This window comes from Passer domesticus, chromosome 2 (genome assembly GCF_036417665.1).
Source record: "Passer domesticus isolate bPasDom1 chromosome 2, bPasDom1.hap1, whole genome shotgun sequence".
Taxonomy (NCBI): domain Eukaryota; kingdom Metazoa; phylum Chordata; class Aves; order Passeriformes; family Passeridae; genus Passer; species Passer domesticus.
Window position 1 is genome coordinate 123,807,312 of NC_087475.1, and position 20,536 is coordinate 123,827,847.

Sequence of the window (20,536 nt, forward strand, 5' to 3'; positions counted from 1 at the left end):
GGATCTTTGTTTTCTATGAATATGTGCACAAACCTGCAGCATCATGCAATAACTACTACCCATTTCATCTGAATTAAGATTATAAAGAAAGACTACCAGCAGTGAGTTTATAATAAAACCTCTGCAATGTTCCAAAGCCTTAGTTCTAGAGCTTGCTTTTCTGAGGTTGGATATCCTAGCTTTTTCTATATCCCTTCTCTATTTATGAGTAAAAGTAACTCAAAAAGATGTCCATTTTTCTCTCCATACTTTCCATCAACAACAACTCCATTAATTTTCTTCCACATATCATACAACACTGCATTTTTTCTTGTCCTTTTAAATATACATTCACCCTGCTTATAGTTTTATACAACTACACAGCCTGTAAGCCTATAGGAATGTTTTTCTTCTTTAACTACATTTTATATATGACTCCATTCCATTTATTACAGCACTCTCTCAAGCAAAGCTGTCTTTTTATATCCAGATAAACTGACAGATATTCTGAAAATCTGGTCTTAAATCCTCTGAAGTCTTTCCAATAGCATTTTTGGTAATGTAAGAATTATTAAAGGGAATGCAAACAGTCTAGAGTTTACTGTCAGTATGTCAAACACTATCAAAGCATTGGTCTTTTCCCTGTTTTGAGTAAACTGCAGAGAAAATCTATATCCTTAACCAGGGACAGACAACAGCAAAAGACATTATTTTTTAAAAGCTTACTACTTAAATATCTCAGGCTGTGTTCACACAGCTGTTATCCACTTTAAAAATGAGCTGTATTTCAGGTGACCTCCACCTGGGCGAGCTTGGTGACTGCATCTAATACCATGGAGCAAAACATCCAAAAGGAAGTTTACACAGGGAAAGTATACACAGGGGAAGTTTCTGGCACCTCACTTTCTCCCTTTAGTGAGAAAGGAAAAGGGAGATGCAGGTTTCCAACATGATACATTGCCTCAGTACTTCAGGCAATTCTCAATGCAAGGCCTACAAATCATTAGGCATCTTACATAATCAGCTCTTCTGTTACCATCATGGACAGTGAGCGAGTGGGTTTTGGGCTTTTTCAAATCAATTTTCATGAATATTATTAGTATTGCCATCATTGTCATTATTATCACCATCATCACAGCAAGCTGTTCATTTTTGTATGCCCAAAGGCAAACGAGTCATTACTTACTCATCGACAAAACTACTCGTCCCAGATACACAGGTAAGCAGATTTTTGCTAGGCTGCTCAGTGAAAAAACCCAGGGCCTTCCCTACAAGTGGAACATAACAGGATGCTCCTGAACATTAGCACTTTTACTTAGCAGAAGCGTATCATCAAATGTGTTCTACTCCAAACAGCAGTTCTGCCAGCTCAGTTCCTGTTCTACATTAAACACTTCAGCTGCAGTTGCAATGTCACTGCACAGCAGGTGGAAAACATTTCTGGAACAAATGTCAGCAAGGGATAATTATGAAATAACCTTCTTGACTACAGTTACACCAGCCAGAAGAGAGCAGTGCTATATGGATTGCATTGTTGCTAATCTATGATGCTGTTTCCTGGCACAGTAAGTATTTCTGAAGAAGAAAGAGTTGCAGAAATAAACAAAAAAAAAAAAAGAGAGCTCTTATAGTTTCCCATGTTCCTCATGAAGATTCACCTTGGACATGAATTCAAACTGAAATGGGGCAAAAAAAAGCTCAAAATAACAATGCAAAGTTTACAAACAAAGGAATAAAAAAAAATCTATTAGGATAGATCACCTGAGGAAATGGCTCATTCAGATGCAGAAGTATCTTACAGTGAGGTAAGCTGTATTATCTGTGCTATGAAACACAGATACCAAAGAAAGTAAATTCAATTTCACTCTGCCTTTGAATTATGGAGCTGTAATGGTTAACCTGTGGTGTTCTACTCTTGCAAAAGTGAAGTTGCAAAAGCACCAGACAGACTCCAATCCTGAAGAATCACTGGCACAGCTGGTCTCAGACGGCTAAAGCCTGCACTTAATTTTAAACAGAAAGGTATGGGTTTGCGCCTTGTGTAATGGGGTCAAAGGCAACCTTCCAAAAGCATTTAATGCCCTCATCATCAGAAGCTGAAAGCCCTCATGGAAAGCACTTAAAAACATTCAGCAATCTGCAAAACCCCCTAACCACCAACCCAGGCTTCCAAGAAACACAGGATCCCCCCCAGCATGTGCCCAGGTGGCAGGGACACGGCGACAGACATGTGGCACTTACCATCTTGGTCCGTGGTGACCGTGATGGCCGTGAACTGCTTGGGGGAGAAGCTGAGCTCCGAGACGCCGTTGGTGGCCTCGATCTCGAAGGTGTAGTTGACGTGGGACACGAAGTCGAGCACGGTGACGGAGGAGTTGGTGAGCCCCGTGTGCCGGGGGATGAAGCGGATGCCGCCGCCACAGATCTCGCACTGGCTGGCGTCCGAGCCGCACTTCTTACAGACCACGCTGTAGGTGAGATCCTTCCTGCCGCCCGTGTCGCTCGGGGGGCTCCACTCCAGCATCAGAGCTGTCTCGTTGATGTTAAAAACCACATTCCTCGGAGCGGAGGGTGGCCCTGCAGAAAAGGAGGGGAAGGCCTGGTAAGCCAGTGTTAGCTACTTCGGAGAAAAAAAAATGCCTGAAGGCAATTATGTGCAAATAACAGCTAATTTCAATGACAGATTCAATGTAAAAGTTAAAAGTTGTCTACATACAATCCTTGGAAAAAAAGGAACAATAAATCGGTGACATCATAAAAAGCTGAATAATCAAAACAACTTAGAATTAATTCAGAAAGAATTTAAGACAACACAAAAAAAGACTTGGGAACGTCAAGCCTAGACTACATAACCCAAATTTTCAATACATGGCTCTTGCTGCTGTGGGGTACTGAGGTAGAGCTCTAACTGCAAAATTTATATCCTTATTTTATGTCTAGTAATGTAGGCTTTTCTGAGACTAAAAATCTTTGATGTTTTGTAAGAGACAAATTGAGTAATAAATAAATAACAGCTTTGGAATGAAGACAAGAGGTAAAATTGTTTGTATTAGTTTTGTACTGCCAGATATTTATTTCTCTCCTTCACCACTTATCCCAAGGGATTTCTTTGCTGCTGTTCATTAACAGGGTTAGGTGGCAACAGGCCAAGACTATTAGGCATAAGAAACAGTTTACAAGTTTTCTTTCTTTCCCACCTGGCATCTCATCAGCATCAGGATAACAGTGAAGACATCAGCTTTTCAACTTAAAGGTCTAAAAGGATGATCAGGAAGCAAGAGAAAAAGTACTTTAAGGCTATGAGGAGGAGTGCAAAGACAACAAGCAGGTGTTAGAGCTGTCTGTGCACTGCCAGAGAACCACAAGGGACTCACTTCCAATTTCCCACTAATCACACAACAGTCATGGACTGTCCCACAAGTGCTCAATTACTGTCTAGGATCACATGGAAATGATATGAGGCTTTATATATACATATAAAGATAAATATAAAGAGTGATCTAGTGATTGCTCCCTGCAGTGAGCACTGGTGAGGCACCTCGAGTCCTGTGTCCACTTCTGGGCCCTTCACTTAAAGAAAGGCATTGAGGGGCTGGACAATGTCCAGAGAAGAGCAATGGAGCGGGAGAAAAGTCTGGAGCACAAGGCTGATGAGGAGCAGCTGAGGCAGCTGGGGGTGTTCAGCCTGGAAAAGAGGAGGCTCAGGAATGACCTTATTGCTCTCCAAAACTCTCTGACAGGAGAGTACAGTCAGGTGGGCATTGGTCTCTTTTGGGCAACAAGTGACGGAAAAAGGGAAATGGCCTCAACTTGTGCCAGGGGGAGGTTCAGGTTGGACATCAAGAAGAATTTCTTCACAGAAAGAGTAACCAGGCAATAGAATTTACTGCCCTCAGAGGTGGTGAAACCAAATTCCCTGGAGACATTCAAGAAACCATGAGATGTGGCACTTAGTGCTGTGGTCTGGTGTACAAGGTGGTGATTGGTCTAAGGTTGTACTTGGTGATCTTGAAGGTCTTTCCCATCTTAATGGCCCTATAATTCTATGATTCCATATCAGATTCCACAGTCTAACAGAAGAACTTTACCACCTAATTATTTTTTAGATAGGAATTAATGAAGGGGTGATGGAAAGGTACAAATTATTACAGGATATCTGAACAATCTCATCTCAATTTCTTATTGCATTACTGTTCTTCCACTTGACATGTTTCAGGCAAGCATTTACAGATGTATGATTTTCAAAATCAATTTGGATGTAATCTCAAAACATGGATGTGGAAAAATGTGAGGCCCTATACTCCCAGTGTTGATATACATGAGATGACTGTGGTAAACCCAACTGCTGACCTCTGGGGTTTTTGGGCTGAATGAGTTGAATAAGCATTATATTCCCAGCTCTCAATAAAATCACAGTGCTTCACCAATGGTTAGCAGAACTTGGAAAACTTTCAGCTTGCTTTGCAGCTTTTGATGATTTATAAAACTGCCAACAGGACTTAGGGATAAAGTTTTGATTGAGACAGTGTTCTGAGTGAGCTTTTCCTTATTTCAGAGTTTCTTAAGCAGACTGAAAGGCTATAAGAAACACTTGCAAGTGACACGAGCTAATTTTTACACAGAGTGTAACATTCATAATTTTTAAGTGATGCCTTTTATTTATTTATGTGGCATAAGCATGGGTAAAAAACCTGGCATGCTTGTAAATAAAAAAGCTGCTACTGTGTGGGAGTGCTAATGTGAATAATAAACATCAAGCTTTTCTGTGAACTGTAATTCAGCCACTTTTTCCATTTCTGGTATTTACTTGTAACTTGTAATAAGAGAGTAATTAACTTTGCCCTGAAATAAATTATGAGTTACCTGCTGGATTTCAAGCACTTGATATTTAAAACAGATGGAAGTGTTACATTGCTTTGCATTTTTTCAGTGGATAAGTAAGTTTAAAATCTTTTGAATGGATGAGCATTTATTAACACATGTATCTGTCTAGAATTTATGGTTAATAGAAAACCAATCTTCCCACAAAATAACTATGAGGATGACGGCTCTAGCTACTCTGGAAAACAGTCCTGAGATCGGAATAAGCTAAAACCATCACACATTACTTCAGCTTCAGTTCTTATTCTTTATGTTCAGAAGACAGGAATAATTATGTTTCCTCTAAAACCACGCTGTGAGAATTAAATAATGACTGGGTCTTAACAAATTCCCACTGTTAAAACCATGGAGGAGTTTTAGGAATACGGAGGATGAGCCGTAATTGCACTTCCATATGTGCATAACTTTAAGTAGATGAGTAATCCCCTTGAAATAATTGGTAATATTAATGCACGTAAAACTAAGCAGCTGTGTAATTGCTTGAAGGATTGGAGTCAGTGTTCTAAAACTGGCTTAAATTTAATCTTACATAAACTATAGATAGTATGACAAAGGTTATCGCAGCTCAAGCTTTTCTGATATTATTTCATCAATTTTGGCAGGCCCAAACAGGAATGAATATAAATCTGGGCAATAGGGGAGTTTTGTCTGTCTTTGTGGATTTTGATTTTCTATCAGATTTTCCTTGTACTACATGGAATGGCATCTACAGAAGAACTGATACAGCAAATAAAATACTTTTTTTAAAAGATATTTTTTCATTTGTACTAAGAGTGAAGGTTTGTGTAGTCATGGCTTGTGACTTATTTCTCAGTTATAAGAAAAATCACATATTATTGTCCATTCACATTTCAGCGAAAAGGAAAACTATGAATTATGTTAGAGGTGTCTTAAAGTAGATGACTGTCCTCTTGCAAATGCAGGAACCCGCAAACACACTTCATACTGAAGGCCCCTCATGCCAATTTGCATGAGGATTAAATAGCTTTTTAATTGCTGTTAAATTATGCCAGTTAAACTGTGATTTCATGCAAATATTAAGCTGTAATGACATGCAGTGAATCATTTACTAAGATTTAGAACTTGGAACAAAGAGAGACAATTAATTGTAATCCTCAGATTCAGCTAAATTATGTGTCACTGGGCTTTTATGAATGTGGCCTGATTGCTTTGTTATCATTTATAAATTATACAAAGATTATTTGGCACATTGGAAAAAGCTGGCAGCAATAACCCTTCTCAGACATCTGTATGCAAAGCTCTCAGGGTTTTCCTTGTATTGATTTTTAAGAAAAACAAGTACATTGGTGAAAATAGGGGATCCTTTCCTCACAGCAAAATTCATGACTAAGTTTGATGCGAAAGAATAAAATACAGTTCAGATGGATGAGCATTATAAAGACATGCAGCTCTTCTGCTGAGATGGAACTCAGCCAGAGCGTGAGTAATTTCCTTTGCTTCATTTACAAATTACAATGAGGAAGTATTTTGACACTTGATGTGGAGGAGACTGGCGTGGATGTCTTATGGTGCAGCAGGTCTGCTCTGAAAGCAACAGAGCTGAGTTTGTGCCTCATGCAGTGCTTTGCACCTCATCTTGTTTTATGTATTCTCTTCCTCTCTGAAGGCAAAGTGCATTTTCCTGTGTGTGGAAACAAGAGGAGCCATCCCAGCACTGCAGAAGTCTGGTGAGGGCAATGCAGTATTTTACACACTTGAGAGTGAAGACTGTCTGGAAAACAAATTGTTACTGTTTAAGTAAGAACTGTCCATTATACACTATTGGACTCTTAGAATTTTATGTCATTGAATACTGAAGTTACAGCAGAAGGGCAAAGACTAACCATCACCTTAGGATACTCAGAATCATCATCTGGCTGTGCCCTTGAGTTCATAATTGTGTTTAGATATCTATATATGTAGCATAGATAAATATTCTTGATGTAGAATTCCATTTTCTCCTTTTCATTTATTCTTTTCCTGTGAGGCAGGCAGGAAGAATGGAAGCCAGTGACTGCAAACCAATACCTCAAGTCTGAGCATAATGTTAATTGCAAAAAAGTGTGTATATATATAACAACAGAGGCAGTAAACTTCAAGTGTGTTGCCTGATTTTGCTGCTGAAATTCAGTGCTGACTTAAAAATAGAGGATATACTTTGTGGCAGAAGTTATTGAACAGAGCATAAGTTTGTCAGGTTCAAATTGTTTAAGTGTAACATTAAAAGAGAGGAATTCAGACAACTCAGACAACCATCATAAGCCTGCCTGACCTTGAAAAGATGGATCAATTCATCCAATTACTTTATAGTGGGAAATGTTAGACTTTATGTACAGAGTAATCAGACAGGGGATTAGATATGATGCTATTTGTTGCTCACTGTGTATGCAGAGATCGCTGATAGAGTACTTGCACATGGCAAAGAAATACAATAAGAAGGAAGAGTAGCAGTGAGAGATTGATAAAAAGTGTAAGTAAAGAGCCTAGGAGAAGGAGATTAACAATATATTCTAATGTAATTTTCATTCCTCTTACTGAAATTAGATTTTTATTATGGTGTTCTGCAAAGTGAACACTCTCCTCCAGGAAATGCTACATAAAGTAAAAATGGGAGCTGTACAATTTTGTAAAAGCACACAGTACTTTCACAGAATTAATCAAAGTGGATTTGAAGCTCATCTAGAAAGAAGTGGATGCCTGTCTTAAATCAAAGTGAGGGTTTTTTTCCACAATGCTACATATGCAAATTTCTCAGTACTGAGGAAGAGCTCTGTAATGAGGAATACTGCCTAACCCTACACAGGAATAAAAAGAGAAAACAAAATATCTATCTTAAGCATATTACCTTGCAGGACATGGGGGAGAAAATGAAATGTGAAACAATAAAGTCAGTCAAAATGTTTGAACATGAATACATTTGTAAGGGGAATCCACTGTTCATTCTGTGTTTCATTTAAGAATATCTCTCCCTTCAAATGTCCCAAGAAAAATTTCTGTTTCTTATGTCATGTCTCATAGGTCAAGATAGAAATCTGAACATGAATATGGAAAATGCAAAACCAAAGGTGGTTATGTAAAAATGGCATTTCATTTCTGCACAGCATTTTCTGTCTATTTAGTCAAAGTTCCTAATTTTCTTAAAACTTTTCAACTCCTTTTTTTTTTTAATAGTAAAAACATGACAGTTTGGAAGGACCAGTCTAAATTCCACTCATATCTGTATCTTTCTTTATTAAATTTAAATTAGCTACATCTGCACAGATCGACCAAAAGCAGTGAGGTTGTATTTGTGACAGAAACATAATTTTAGTAACTGAGAGACTAAGCAGTGAGGCTAAAGATATCACTTGGGGAATAACTTGGCCTGAAGACTCCCCATTACTGCTGAGGCGCAAGGTAAGAACAGAGTCTGCCTGTCAAGAGCTTCAGTGTCATTAGCAGAGCTGACAATTAATGAAATAATCATCACTGTAGGTGTAAGATGAAATCACCTGCTGTGCCGCTCAATGAAGAACTGATACCTTGCAGCCTAGGCTGAACAGGAGACGGGTCATGGTGGCACTGAGCCAAGAAACCAGAATGTGCTTCACTGTCTCCTTTAGTTCTTCCTTCTCCCAAGTTGAGGAGAGATGAGGCACTGACATCCTGTTGTGGTTGATTTTTATCCTGCCTCAACTCACTCAGTTACTTTGGCTGACATCCTCAGCAGGAATGACCAAGGTCTTCCTCACAATTTTCACCCAAGGCAGCTCTCTGCACTCACATTTGTTAAGAAATCAGCAGGGTGTTGAAGTAACTGCACTCTGATGCCACAGGGCTCTCATGCTCCTCCCTACCTTATCAACATACCAGGGTATCAGGGCTCATAACTGTGCCCTGAAAGATAATTATGGAAACATAATGCCATGTTTGAGTAATTTTTTCAAAGAACTCTCTTTTGGCAATGAAAAATCAATGACTTACAAAGAATATGCAGCCACATCTGCATAATGTATGAGCGAAACCCTCTTCCCAAGCATGAAAGTGTCAACAACACCTGCAGTGTTTTGGCTCTGGGAGTAAGTTTTGTGCCTGGGGCATCGATCTGAGTGGAATTATTTGTAATCACCATTTTCCCATGGGAAGCCTGAAAGGATGCAGTTTATTCCCTCACACACTTCATACAAAATGCCAGGCCTGTGTGCTCTGCTCCAAAGTGAGCTGGGCCTAGGGACACTCTCTGACCCCTGAGCCCCTGAGGTATCCAGAGGCTGGGACTTCCCTTCCCCCTGAAAACCTTCTGGTTAGATTAAACAGTTTTCTGCGTTGGGTCTGAGGAGTGCCATTTCTAGTGACCATCAACTTCATGAATTGGATGGACAATGTCTTGGTGTTGGTAATGACCTCAGTGCCTATGGATTTATAAATCAGCTTTAAATTATCATGTCTATTCTAAATTTGCCCAGTCCAGTGTCATTGGAAAAAGCAGCATGAGCAGAGGAATGAGCTCAATTCAGTCAACTCAGTTATTTTTTCGTGATGCTGCATAAAACATCCCAAAACACAGCTATGCACTGATGGTTATTGCAACAGCACTTTGTCTTTAGGGCTTTATCTCTTATAAAGTTTTGTATACTTAATCTGTCAAAATAATTAATTTAACATGTTAGTTTTTTAGAATTCTCTTAATTGTGGCAATTAAGTACCAATATAAAATCTTCCACCAAAAGAATTAAAGTGTTATACTAAAAACCGAGTATCTTAGAGGATTCTACAAAGTCTTTAACCACCTTTATTAAATAAGTGATTTTAATAGCCTATTAAAATATAGTAATTTTACACACAACTTTTCAACTACTGCTGTTTGTTCCAGTTTTGAGATTAAACAGATATAGTTGCTTTATAATCAATGAATTAATCCCAGTGAATAATGAACCATGAATAGAAATCTATAACAAACATTTTATGAAGTGGTAAGAAAACTTATGCTATGTATGTCTAGACATAAGATCTTTGATCGAAGTAATAAAAATCTCTTCTCAGAATTTCTGCCCCCAGAATGGTGGACATCAGGCTTGTCTTAGGGACAAATATAGGGTAGTCTAAACCCACAAAATTATGTATTCCAAAATTCATCAAAAAAACCCTAATGAATTTTCATTATCACAGTTGCATAAGAGGGAATAACTCTCTGTTAAAAGAAGGTGATGGTGCAAGAAGTTTAAATTATATCTCATTCTGATTTGATACATTTTTTTCCTTTCTAAAAATTATTTTCTTGTCTTTTTTAGAGTATTTAGTTTTTATTTGATTGTGTGGGGATATTTGTTTCATATTTTTCATTTAAATCTGAGGAGACAGTGGAGCATGTCACATCAGTTTTTTTCTTTACGTGACTCCAGCTTTTTAAAAGTTTTTGCACTAGCAAATTTTTAAGTATATAAAATGCACATTACTGGTAGTGAAAACACCATATTGTTATCTATATTACAACAATTACACTTTTTCTTATTACATCTCTGCATTACAAGTGCAAAAGTCACCAAACGAAGAAATCTGGGTATGTTTACATACGTTATCTAGACACTAAGCAAAAATACGCCATTTGAATTTTGATTTTAAAAGTATTTTTTTGATTAACAGGAATGGAATTATTCACAAATTCATAGTTTGTTTTTTTTTTTTTTAATACAAAACCAAATAAAGGAGGCAACAGAATTGCCAACACTGGTAATGATCAGACTTACGGGTACATGCCATAGTGGGTGGGTCCTTCTCAGCTCTGAAATAACCTTTCTCACACTGACACACAGAAGTTGCTTCTATGTGAGTCAAACTGTGTGGAGGGCACTTGGAGCACTTCACATTTCCAGCAAATGCTTTATAGAATCCAGGCCTGCAAGCTGCAAAGTAAGAAGATAACTTTCATTAATAGAAGAACATTTTGGTCATAAATAAAATCTGTTCCAAGCCGTAATAATGCTGCTGCTTTCCTTTCCAATCTAGACATAGTTGCTTTGATGATACAATTATTGACATTTTTATTTTTGTATATGGACTTAATAAAAATAGTCTGTTCTTGGTATATAATCATGCTGCTTGAAATTGTCTCTAAGTGACTTCACTACTATCACTAAACATTATTTATGTTTTATCTATGTATTAACCAAACAGAGTGAGATAACTTCTATATCTGCCAGAGCTATTAATATGGCTTTCTTACTGAAGTAATGGACAACTTGCAATACCTAAAATATTTACCCCCACAACTCCTGGATGAAACAGAAATGATATCCCCAAATATTGATGGCTGGTCTGAGTTGCCCACAGCACCCCAAAAAACTTCTGAGAGCAGGGCCACATCAGCTGGTCCCTGCTGGCACAAGAGGCTGGAGGATGAGGAAGGGATGAAGGAAGAGATGAAGGAAGGAGACTCTGACACTCTCTAGCACAAACCTTCATAACCTTCCTGACTGGGTTAGGAAACAACCTGGAGAGCAGCCAGCCTTGGGACTGGGAATGTTGGGATGCTCAGAGCTCATCACTCCCCCAGTCACTGGGAGCTGGGGTCCCTGCTGTTCTTAACCACAGCACAAGCTCACAAGCCTTTTTTTGCTGGCCTTTGAAGCAAAAACAAATCATTAAAATAAATCTTATCCCAGATCTCTCAGGTCTGCATACTGAGATATTATTTTAAAGTCATCCACAGACTTCATCACACACATTCAAACAGAAATTTCTTTCTTTTTCTGCCAGCTACCACGTTTGCACATGCCAAGCATGTATTGCAGTTTCTGTCTTCTGGCTTCCCCATATGAAAACATTAAAAATTAAAGAGCAACTCAGACATGTACAGGTTTTACAGGCTCCTTTTCCTCTTAACTCCTCCAGTAGTACAATGGAAACCAGCATTATAAATATAATTTTGAGGTTCCATGTGGCCTTTTCTCACTGTGACATATTCAAGACTATTTTCTTTACATTGCTAGAAGAAATAGGCAGTACTTCCTTTTCTTGTAATAAGATACAAAAAGATGAAAAACTAGATGTTTTTAAAAGGAACCTCAAAGTATGCATTTAATGGATTCAGTGTCAGTTCATATTAATTGAGTTATTAAAAAGTATCAACTCATAGATAACATATACAGGATCAGTTTTTCTTCTGATTCCATAGGCCTTTCTTGATATAAAAGCAGTTTCAGTAGTAGCTGAATGAAAAGGAGTAAGATGACACTGAAAAAGATAACACTTGATTGCCTCTCAGAACCCAAGAGCCAATTTTTCAAATGCAATTTCAAGAGCTTAATTTTGACCCAGCAATTTCAGCAGTTCTCCCAGTGTGCTGCTCTGACTTTGCTGAATAGACATTAGAGAGGTATCCTGCCCTGCTGTCACTGGCTGGGAAAAAAAAAAAAAGGATTTCTGGTGTTAGAGATAAAAGGGGTGGGAACAGCAGGGATTTTCCCCTTGGAAGTAGGCTGCTGGTCTGATGCAATTGTGATGATAGTGAGTGGCAATTTTCCCTGATTGGAAAGGCAGCAGGTTTGGTGCAGGGAAGAAGGCAGCACTGTAGACACAGGCTGTAGGCACTGACTCCCCTCAGCTTTGCTGGAAGGAAGAGAGGAGGTAAGGCAAAATTTGGGGAAGGGTGGTGTGCTTCCCTGCTCCCTCTTTATCTCCTCATGCCCAAATCCTGCCCTGATAAATATTAAATTCTTGCTTTATTTCATATGCTACGCTTGTGACTCAAGAGCTGACAATTCAAGATTACAGTTTCATTCAATGCAAAATGAGTGCTCTTTAAAATCCTTATTCTGAAACTCATGTCTGTCAGTTCTGAAGTCATTCCTTCTTCCCTTCTGTCCCCCAAACAACAAAATATTTTAGATCAAAAGAAACACAAATTTCTCTTTCAAGAGCAATATTTTGTATAAAATTCAAGAACTTCACTATTTAAAAATCAAACTCAAGGAGAAGATTAATTTCTAATTGAAACAAAACCAAATGTTTTATTCTGAAATGGTAGTCTCTATTATATTTAAAGCAATTATGTTTTTGACATGGTAAGTCTTTTAAAAGAAAGCACATAGATACTCATTGAAAAGGTGGAGGGGAATAAAAATGGGTTAGGGCAGATCATTTTACTTCTTCTGAAGTCAACTCAAGTACATCTATCCCTTAAGTCAAGTATGTATCAAATTCAGTGGCAGAGAAGCTACAAGGGATACCAGGAAAGCTTTCAATTAAGAGGTTTACAGAGGTATTAACAACCCACTCCTGTCCCAAACACAGAATCTCACAATCGTGATTATTAAAAACAGCCCTTCATAAACAAGATAAAATAACATAAGCTGAAAGCCCCAAAATGATCACAAGCTTGGGAAAACTCATCCCTCTGGATAACTCAGAACTGACTGCCAGCACTCATGGTGGAACAAATTGAACTGTTATTCTGTCAAAGTCAAAGAATATGCAGGCTCAGTCTGAAATACAGCACTTCAGCTGCTGTACATATCTAAGCTTAGACTGTGATAACAATTACTGAGTTCCAGTGGCAAATTAACCAAAATAATTACTAAATTTACCATTTTCCATAGAAAATCTGCAAATGATTCCTAATGATTGACTACTCAAAAAACCACCAAAACAACAAACCCTCAAAAACCAACCAAACAACAACAAAAAAATTTGTTTTTATCTGTGTTACCACAGAGTATTTTTTTCTACCTTCCAGATCACTGGGTGACATCTTGTTTCCCCCTAATGTTTTCTACCAGAGGTGACTTTGTGAGTTACTGATTATAGGACGTGTATGAAATTTGACTTTTGTAAAGCCTGGGAAAAGACAGTATATTGTCTTAAAGATTCAGTAATTAGCAGTGTATCGGAATGAACAATTCAGGGACACTACAGGTTTCTCCAATGAAATATGAGTGATTAGGCAGAGAAACACTGATAATTTAATTGGGTTAAAAAAAGACAACAGATCTCTAAATGTGCTTTGCTGCAGCTTCATCTGGATTTGACCGTGAGTTTTGGAAATTACAGAAGTTTCATAACTGATTTAATTTTCATTTTTTAATGTTGAATAGATGGGATTTAGTTTTGTTTGTTTATTCCATGGCCACCTGAGGGTCTTTTCAATTGCCCAGTCCAGTAAATAAGGCCATGGCTCCATTACTCCAAAACACAGCCGTGGGCTGTCTTGTGGAAGAAGCTTTAGTGCTCGAGGCTCTTACAGCCATTAAGTTCTTCCCCAGCCTCAGGGGTGCATATTATATAGACACAAAACTGAGAAAATAAAAATGCAGCAATCATCTGACTGCTCATAAGACCTTGTTCCTTCAAAAAAACCAAAAGCAGCATTTTCACTGCTCTGTGGGATCACATCATTGTCCAAGATTCCAGTTTTCAGTTGTTTCAGTTTCCTAACATCTGAATTGACCACTACAGTTTTCCTCAAAGATGAGTCCAAAGGAAACTTAGGAACAACTTTTAGGCATGTCTGACACTGTTGGTCTGGCACTGGGAAGGTATTTGTCATCAAAATAGATTTTTTTATAGCTTGCTGAGAACTCATCAATCAAATTAAATCAAAGAAGACTTCATTGTCATTTACAATGAATGGCAACCATCAGTAACTGTGGAAGAGGTGTTTTAATCTTTCTGAATCACACACTTGGTTATGCATTTCCACCTCATATATTTTTTTAACCTTGCTTACTGGATCCCCCAAATGCCCTGTGAGAGTGGTATCTTTCATACTTGCTATATTCTGAAAGATCTCAATTTTAAAGTCCTCTTACCCCTCTTCTATCTGCTCACTTTATAAAAAGGGCAATCCAATAAGGCCTGTTCTATTCTACTACTGTGCAGAAAGAAGGAACTATGATAATACTTTAACCAATTTATATTTTAGCAGAAGAGTCTAGAAAAGATAGAAAAGAACATGAAATAAACAATGCAATGAAAGTTGGATGCTTTATATTAAAAAAGCCAGAATACAATCACAAAATCAATATTAGGATATTACACAATTAGGAAAATAAAGCTATGAGGAAAACCTTTGATTGTGAGCACTATCTGGTTAAATAATTTCATCTTTCTCACATGATTCTTGTTTTATTCAGGCTATGAATGGACTGTGAGGGGGATTCACTTTGGGTCATGTTCAAACTGATAGTGAGACTGTGCAGAATGATTTGCTAGAAACCTGAGGAGAATCCAGTGGAGGAAGGTCAGCCACCACAGATTACAGATTATCAAACATGCTGGTTAGTTCAAACTACAAAAATAAAGACATCATGGTATCCAGAATGCAAAGCTCTAGTTTGATTTAGCTGCTACGCAGAGTAAGGATGGGACAGGTGACAGCCCTAGAAAACTTAATGATAGAATGAGTCAACTTAGGGGGAAAAGTGATTGATTTCCCTTTTTTATTTGCAATAAACTTGATAATTAATATTTCTGGGTGCTATGGTCTGCACTTAAATGCATGTGTGTTCAAATGCTGCAGTCAATCTCTTCTCTTGCTGATATCTCTGCTCTCTAATATTTCTATTCTTAGATTTGGAGAACTGATAGGAGCATTACTCCAACCCTTGACTTTAGAGAGGAGCAAGGCAGAGGAGACAAAAAGAGGCAGGTATAAGGCTGCTTCTTCAAATATGACTACACAATGACAATAGGTAAATGAAATTAAATGTTCTTCCTCTTTGTGCTCTTCTCCCCCCCCCAGTGACTCTTCTATAATTCCCACGTTTCAATATTCTGTGGAGTTTTTTTGAAGAAAATTATTAGAAGAAATGACATAGGAGATAATTGCCACATATCAAACAGTATTTTCAGTTCATGTCAGTGCAGTTTTTCTCTGCATAAATCACTAGTTTCAATACAACAACTTGAACAATTATTCAGGTCACATAGCATGATTTAAAAGAATCTGTGGTTTATCCAAAAAATACACACAGACAAGATATACAATTATATTAATTTTTTCACTGCCTGTCATACTAGGTACAATCCAACAGCTCATCAAAGAGCTGGGGGCTGTGCTATACAGCCCAGGTGAATCCTCTTCTGCACAGACCCATTTTTGTACTACAAAAACAAAGAAAATCCTAAACAAAACAAAACTAAGCATCCTACACATTAGACTGGAATTTAAGAATATTACTCTATATACATAAGTACTACTCAAGGAAAGAGATGGAAAATGTTTTCAATCCTGATAAAACTCTTTTTCACTTAATTCTTAGAACCAGGTGAATTTTTTTTTCCAGACTAATACAGTAAAAAAAATTTACTACTACAACAGGTAGATGGCATGTAAGGGTGTTCCACTGAATACAGAATTAGCAAATTAGTGTTCCAATATAACAAACCAATACAAAATTAGCAAAATAGGCCATTTCATTGAAATACCAAGCATTCAAATCCAGATAAAGACAAGATCCACAAAAAAACCTCTGTTCATAACACAGGCTACACAGCTGCAAAGAGGGGCTGCACACTTTTCAAATTACCCCTTAAAAATGTTTCATAAACTGTACTCATGAGTCAAAAGAGATTTTTCTTAAGAAAAAGTTTCTACATTGCAACTTACAGGAGTTTTGTATGTTTTTATTTCAGATACTCCTTCCTAAAGTCTCACAAGTGACAAAAATGGCTGCAAGACTGAGGTGCTTTATCAGTGATGGAAGGAGAGAGAAACCACCAGCATGCACCGTCACTGAATTGTGCTGCTGACTCTGTGGTGGGGATCCCTGAAGTCAAATAAATTGGTTGAGGTGGGAACTACAAATACTCAAATGCACTGTTCCACACCCAAATTAGTCTTTATTTCTGTTGATATTTTATGGATAGACCCCATAGAAAAACCAATTGCATAATTAAACAGATTTAATAAACCCTTAAAGGAGACACTAGAAACACTGCTTTCTACACTGCATAATTTTTAAAGGAGCATCACTGTGTTTTAGGAAGATAGTGAATTAAAGGAATCAGTCAGGCTAATTAGGGCACACAATAGAAATGGTAATCAAGGAACATGACAGCAGAGAAAAAGTAGGCAAGTAATTTCCTGCAATATATCACTGCATACTCCTGGGATCAGGAAGGTCTGCAGGAAAAGAATGAAAGGAAAAGATCATTACAGCTGCAAGCAGCCATCTCCAGCATCTCCAGTAATCACCTTTAAACAGAAAAGGAGAAATGTAACCCTGAGAATACTTCAGGGCAATGCAGAACTTACTGAGTCCTCAAATCTGTCCACAGTTGCTGTGAAAACTCTATTTTTAAGTATAATATCAGTAATGCTTTATTTCATTGTTCTTTTTTTCATTTTTAATCATTGTTCCATTGTTGAGATTAGCTGGAAGGACTTTTGGGGGGAAGAGATAAGGCAGGAGTGTGTAAGTTTCTCAACTCTGTAGTGAATGCAGCCACAAGAAATATCATTTATTGTAACTACAGAAGGAACCAGTGTTTGCTGGAATTTCTCTGTATTATTTAAAGAGGAATTAGTGTCTAGCTTCTCTTTTCAAAGAATTTTTATGCTCCTGTGTACAGCTGAGGACTAACTTATCAGAAGACACTGCAAACAGACAATAGACCATACCAAATATTTCTTTCTGCAATAGGAAAAAATTGTCTGAATAGATCAGATCCATTTTTTGGCTAATTCCTTTGCACGTTATCTATCTCCTGTATCTGTTGGTGAGATCAGTTACAGAATCATCATTTCCTGGCCTGAACAGAATAACCAAATCCCAAAAAAATCCCTCCCACTATTAGAAAGCTTTAAAGTGCCTTCATACCAGATACACGAACAAAAACTGCTCACCTATGGAGAGTAGTGTGTCAATCATATTATATCCTTATTATATATTTTATATCAAATGCTATCTTATATGTGTTATTCTCCCTCTATGTCCCTTTTACTGGGATCATAAATTGTAGTTTCTGTTGTCCCTCTCCCCATTTTTTCTCCTCCTTCCCCTCTTTATGTGAAACCTTTCTGTTTTCAGCTCTGAACATATGATAAGTAGTTAGTCATGGATTTCTCTTTTTCCTGTGCAGTAACAGCCCATTGGAATCTGCAGATGCACTTTTCTCTATCCATTACAAATTAATCTGCTAGCCTGGGTTAATTAATTCCTATGATAGCCATTACTCAATTTGCTTTGCATGTGGGGTTTTTTTGGTAACCGTTTTTTTCTGAGGATGTTTCCACTTTCGCACAACAACCAGAACTTCCAGCCTGAGTGTCGCTGCAATGATATTTTGTTGGCTGGTTTTATGTCAGACTGATTTTCTGTGTGAAAACAGTAATTTACCAGAGCCGTTCTCAAATAATTAATGTTTCTTGGCTTCATGCCTCCAAAAACACTCAAGGTGTGCACTGAACTCCTCCAAAAGCTCCCTCTGCCATGACTTACTACTGGATAAGGTTTCTAGAGAAGGCAGAGCTTGAAGGAATGGAATATCCTTACAGGCAGTTATTAACAACAAAAATCTGAACACCAGTGCAGTCTCTATTTACAAGGTTATAGTTTCTTGTTATGGCATTATTCTAACATTGCAGTTTTTAATGGCTTAAGATCTAAAACTAAATTTTTTGGGGTTCACTGCTTTCACCAAAGCAATTATTTTGATAATAGATCAGCTAAAGTGATGCAATGTTTTCCTTGTGCAATTATTAATGTAATTAGCAAGACACAATAGCAACGAGAAAACAGTCTAACCCACTTTAAAAATACTTTAAATAATCCAATATTTAAAAGGAGAGGCTTAAAATCATGCTTGCATTTTTAATTATGGTTATGAAGATTGCACTTTCAGGTATAGATCTGAATGTGTGATTTATTTAAGGCCCTGCTTTATTTGCATATACAAGTCAGGGGTTTGGGCACACAGACAAAATTACTGTAATCATAGGGAATATTTGAATGCCCCAATCCAGACAGGTAATTGTAAAGTTGGGTAATTCATATGCAAAAAGTGCTGAAATGTTCTTGTAAAATCAGGCATTTGGCCTTTGAAATAGAGTCCTTTTGGATGTGTTTGCAGAAAAGCTCACAAGCTTGATTTTTAAAGACACCAAACATGACTAGTGACTCCCAGACTATTTCAGTTCTGACTTATCATTGAAAATAAAGTACTCATGCCTCTGTGTGAAGCAAATACAATTTTATTTTTATTATGTCTGAATACCCACAAGCTCACTCTTGATTATTAAAAATTGTTTTCAACTCATCTTTTTTTTTTCTACATTACTATCCTTTCAATTTAATGTAATCTCATTCTATTCTATCATTGTTTTAAGACATGAGAGTAACACAATGTGGTACTTGTGAATAAAAATTCTGTGATTTATGTCAGCAACTAACACAATATTTAAATACCTATTTTGCCATGGAACCAACACATAAAATTCTGTAATTAGTTCATTCAAGTTTTCCCTTCCATCACATCCACATAGAATCACTCGCAGTACTTAGTCCCAAATTACAGTAACTATTTAATTGTATTTACACAGGTACAGATGACACCAACATTCCTGGGGGGTTTTGTGGTTTTTTTTCTGTGTTTTTTTTTTTTTTTTTTTTTTTTTGTTTTGTTTTGTTTTGTTTTGGGGTTTTTTTGGTGGTTTTTTTTTTTTTTTCCCATAAGCAAACATTGCCAACTGCTCCCAACCCATCATCATATTCAGATTAATGTGAATTTCAATGTATGGGCAATATTTTGATAACCCAAGGGAAAGCTCTCACTACTGTCTCAAATATTCATCTACTGGCCTTCTAGGACAGGATTAAATCCTTTGACGATGCAGATCCAACCCCATATAAATAAAGCAAAAATCATGAAGGTGCCCTTTAGCTGAACAAGTTTCTAATTTGTGTTTCACTGAAGTAGTTATGTGGGATAAATCTTCAAACCTCGTGTCTAGAATATTTCACGTGATTGATGACAAGAATCAGAGTTAAGTATTTCCACTGAACACACTGATATTTCACAGGAATCTCACAGAGATGAACCATGACTTTAATATGAATTCTCAAATAATCAGGTTGATATGAAAAATGTTCCCTCCAGTAAGACTTCTAGTATTGATAGAGAAATTTGAACTTAAGAACACAGGTAAGTATTACCATAAAGATATATTAAATCTGTGTGAAAGCTGAATCTTTCCTAAAAGTGCTGAAGAAGTACAGAGAGGCTTATTTCTAGTTTTCAACTCTACTGGATGCACACTGCAGTGTTAAGTATTTTCCAAATTAAGAAAATAACATTATCTCCATCCTGAAAAATCCCAACCAAAGCCTTAAGCATAGAGAGGTCAGTGGGACTTATTCAAGTTTTTCTAGCAGTTAATTATCCTGACTACAGGTGCCAGGCCCTCACGTGCCACAGGCCAGGTGGGGCTGTAGCTCTGTAAATGAGGAGCCAGACACCCCAAAACAGCACCATAAGGTCATCCTACAACTGATTTATTTGTTTTTTTCCCCCACTTTTCATCACAGTTGCAAACATATAATCAGAGATTTGGCATGAAACTGATCTCTTAACTACAGACTGCTTAGCTCAAAAATTCTTTATTAGAAGTTATTAGCATCATCTTAGTAGGACTGTGGAAATAGGGTATCCTGCTATTTTTAAGTATGTAAATTCACATGACATTCTGAAAGAAAAATGT

At 37.3% G+C, this 20,536-nt stretch overlaps 1 protein-coding gene across 13 annotated transcripts in view; it reads right to left on the reverse strand.

Annotated features, from left to right (window-relative positions):
* EPHA6 (EPH receptor A6) overlaps positions 1–20,536 on the reverse strand; it is a 372,934-nt gene that overhangs the window by 187,793 nt on the left and 164,605 nt on the right. For 12 of the 13 annotated variants that reach the window (XR_010357084.1, XR_010357081.1, XR_010357085.1 and 9 more), the window contains 2 exons: positions 10,587–10,742; positions 2,221–2,556 (listed from right to left, as the gene is read on the reverse strand). Coding sequence is in view for 7 of the 13 variants with exons in the window: in XM_064411103.1 (XP_064267173.1) it covers positions 2,221–2,556; positions 10,587–10,742 (492 nt within the window). In the remaining 6 variants the exon portion in view is untranslated. Of the gene's footprint in view, positions 1–2,220; positions 2,557–10,586; positions 10,743–20,536 lie in introns of those variants that run through there. The other variant, XM_064411105.1, reaches the window with a different exon arrangement.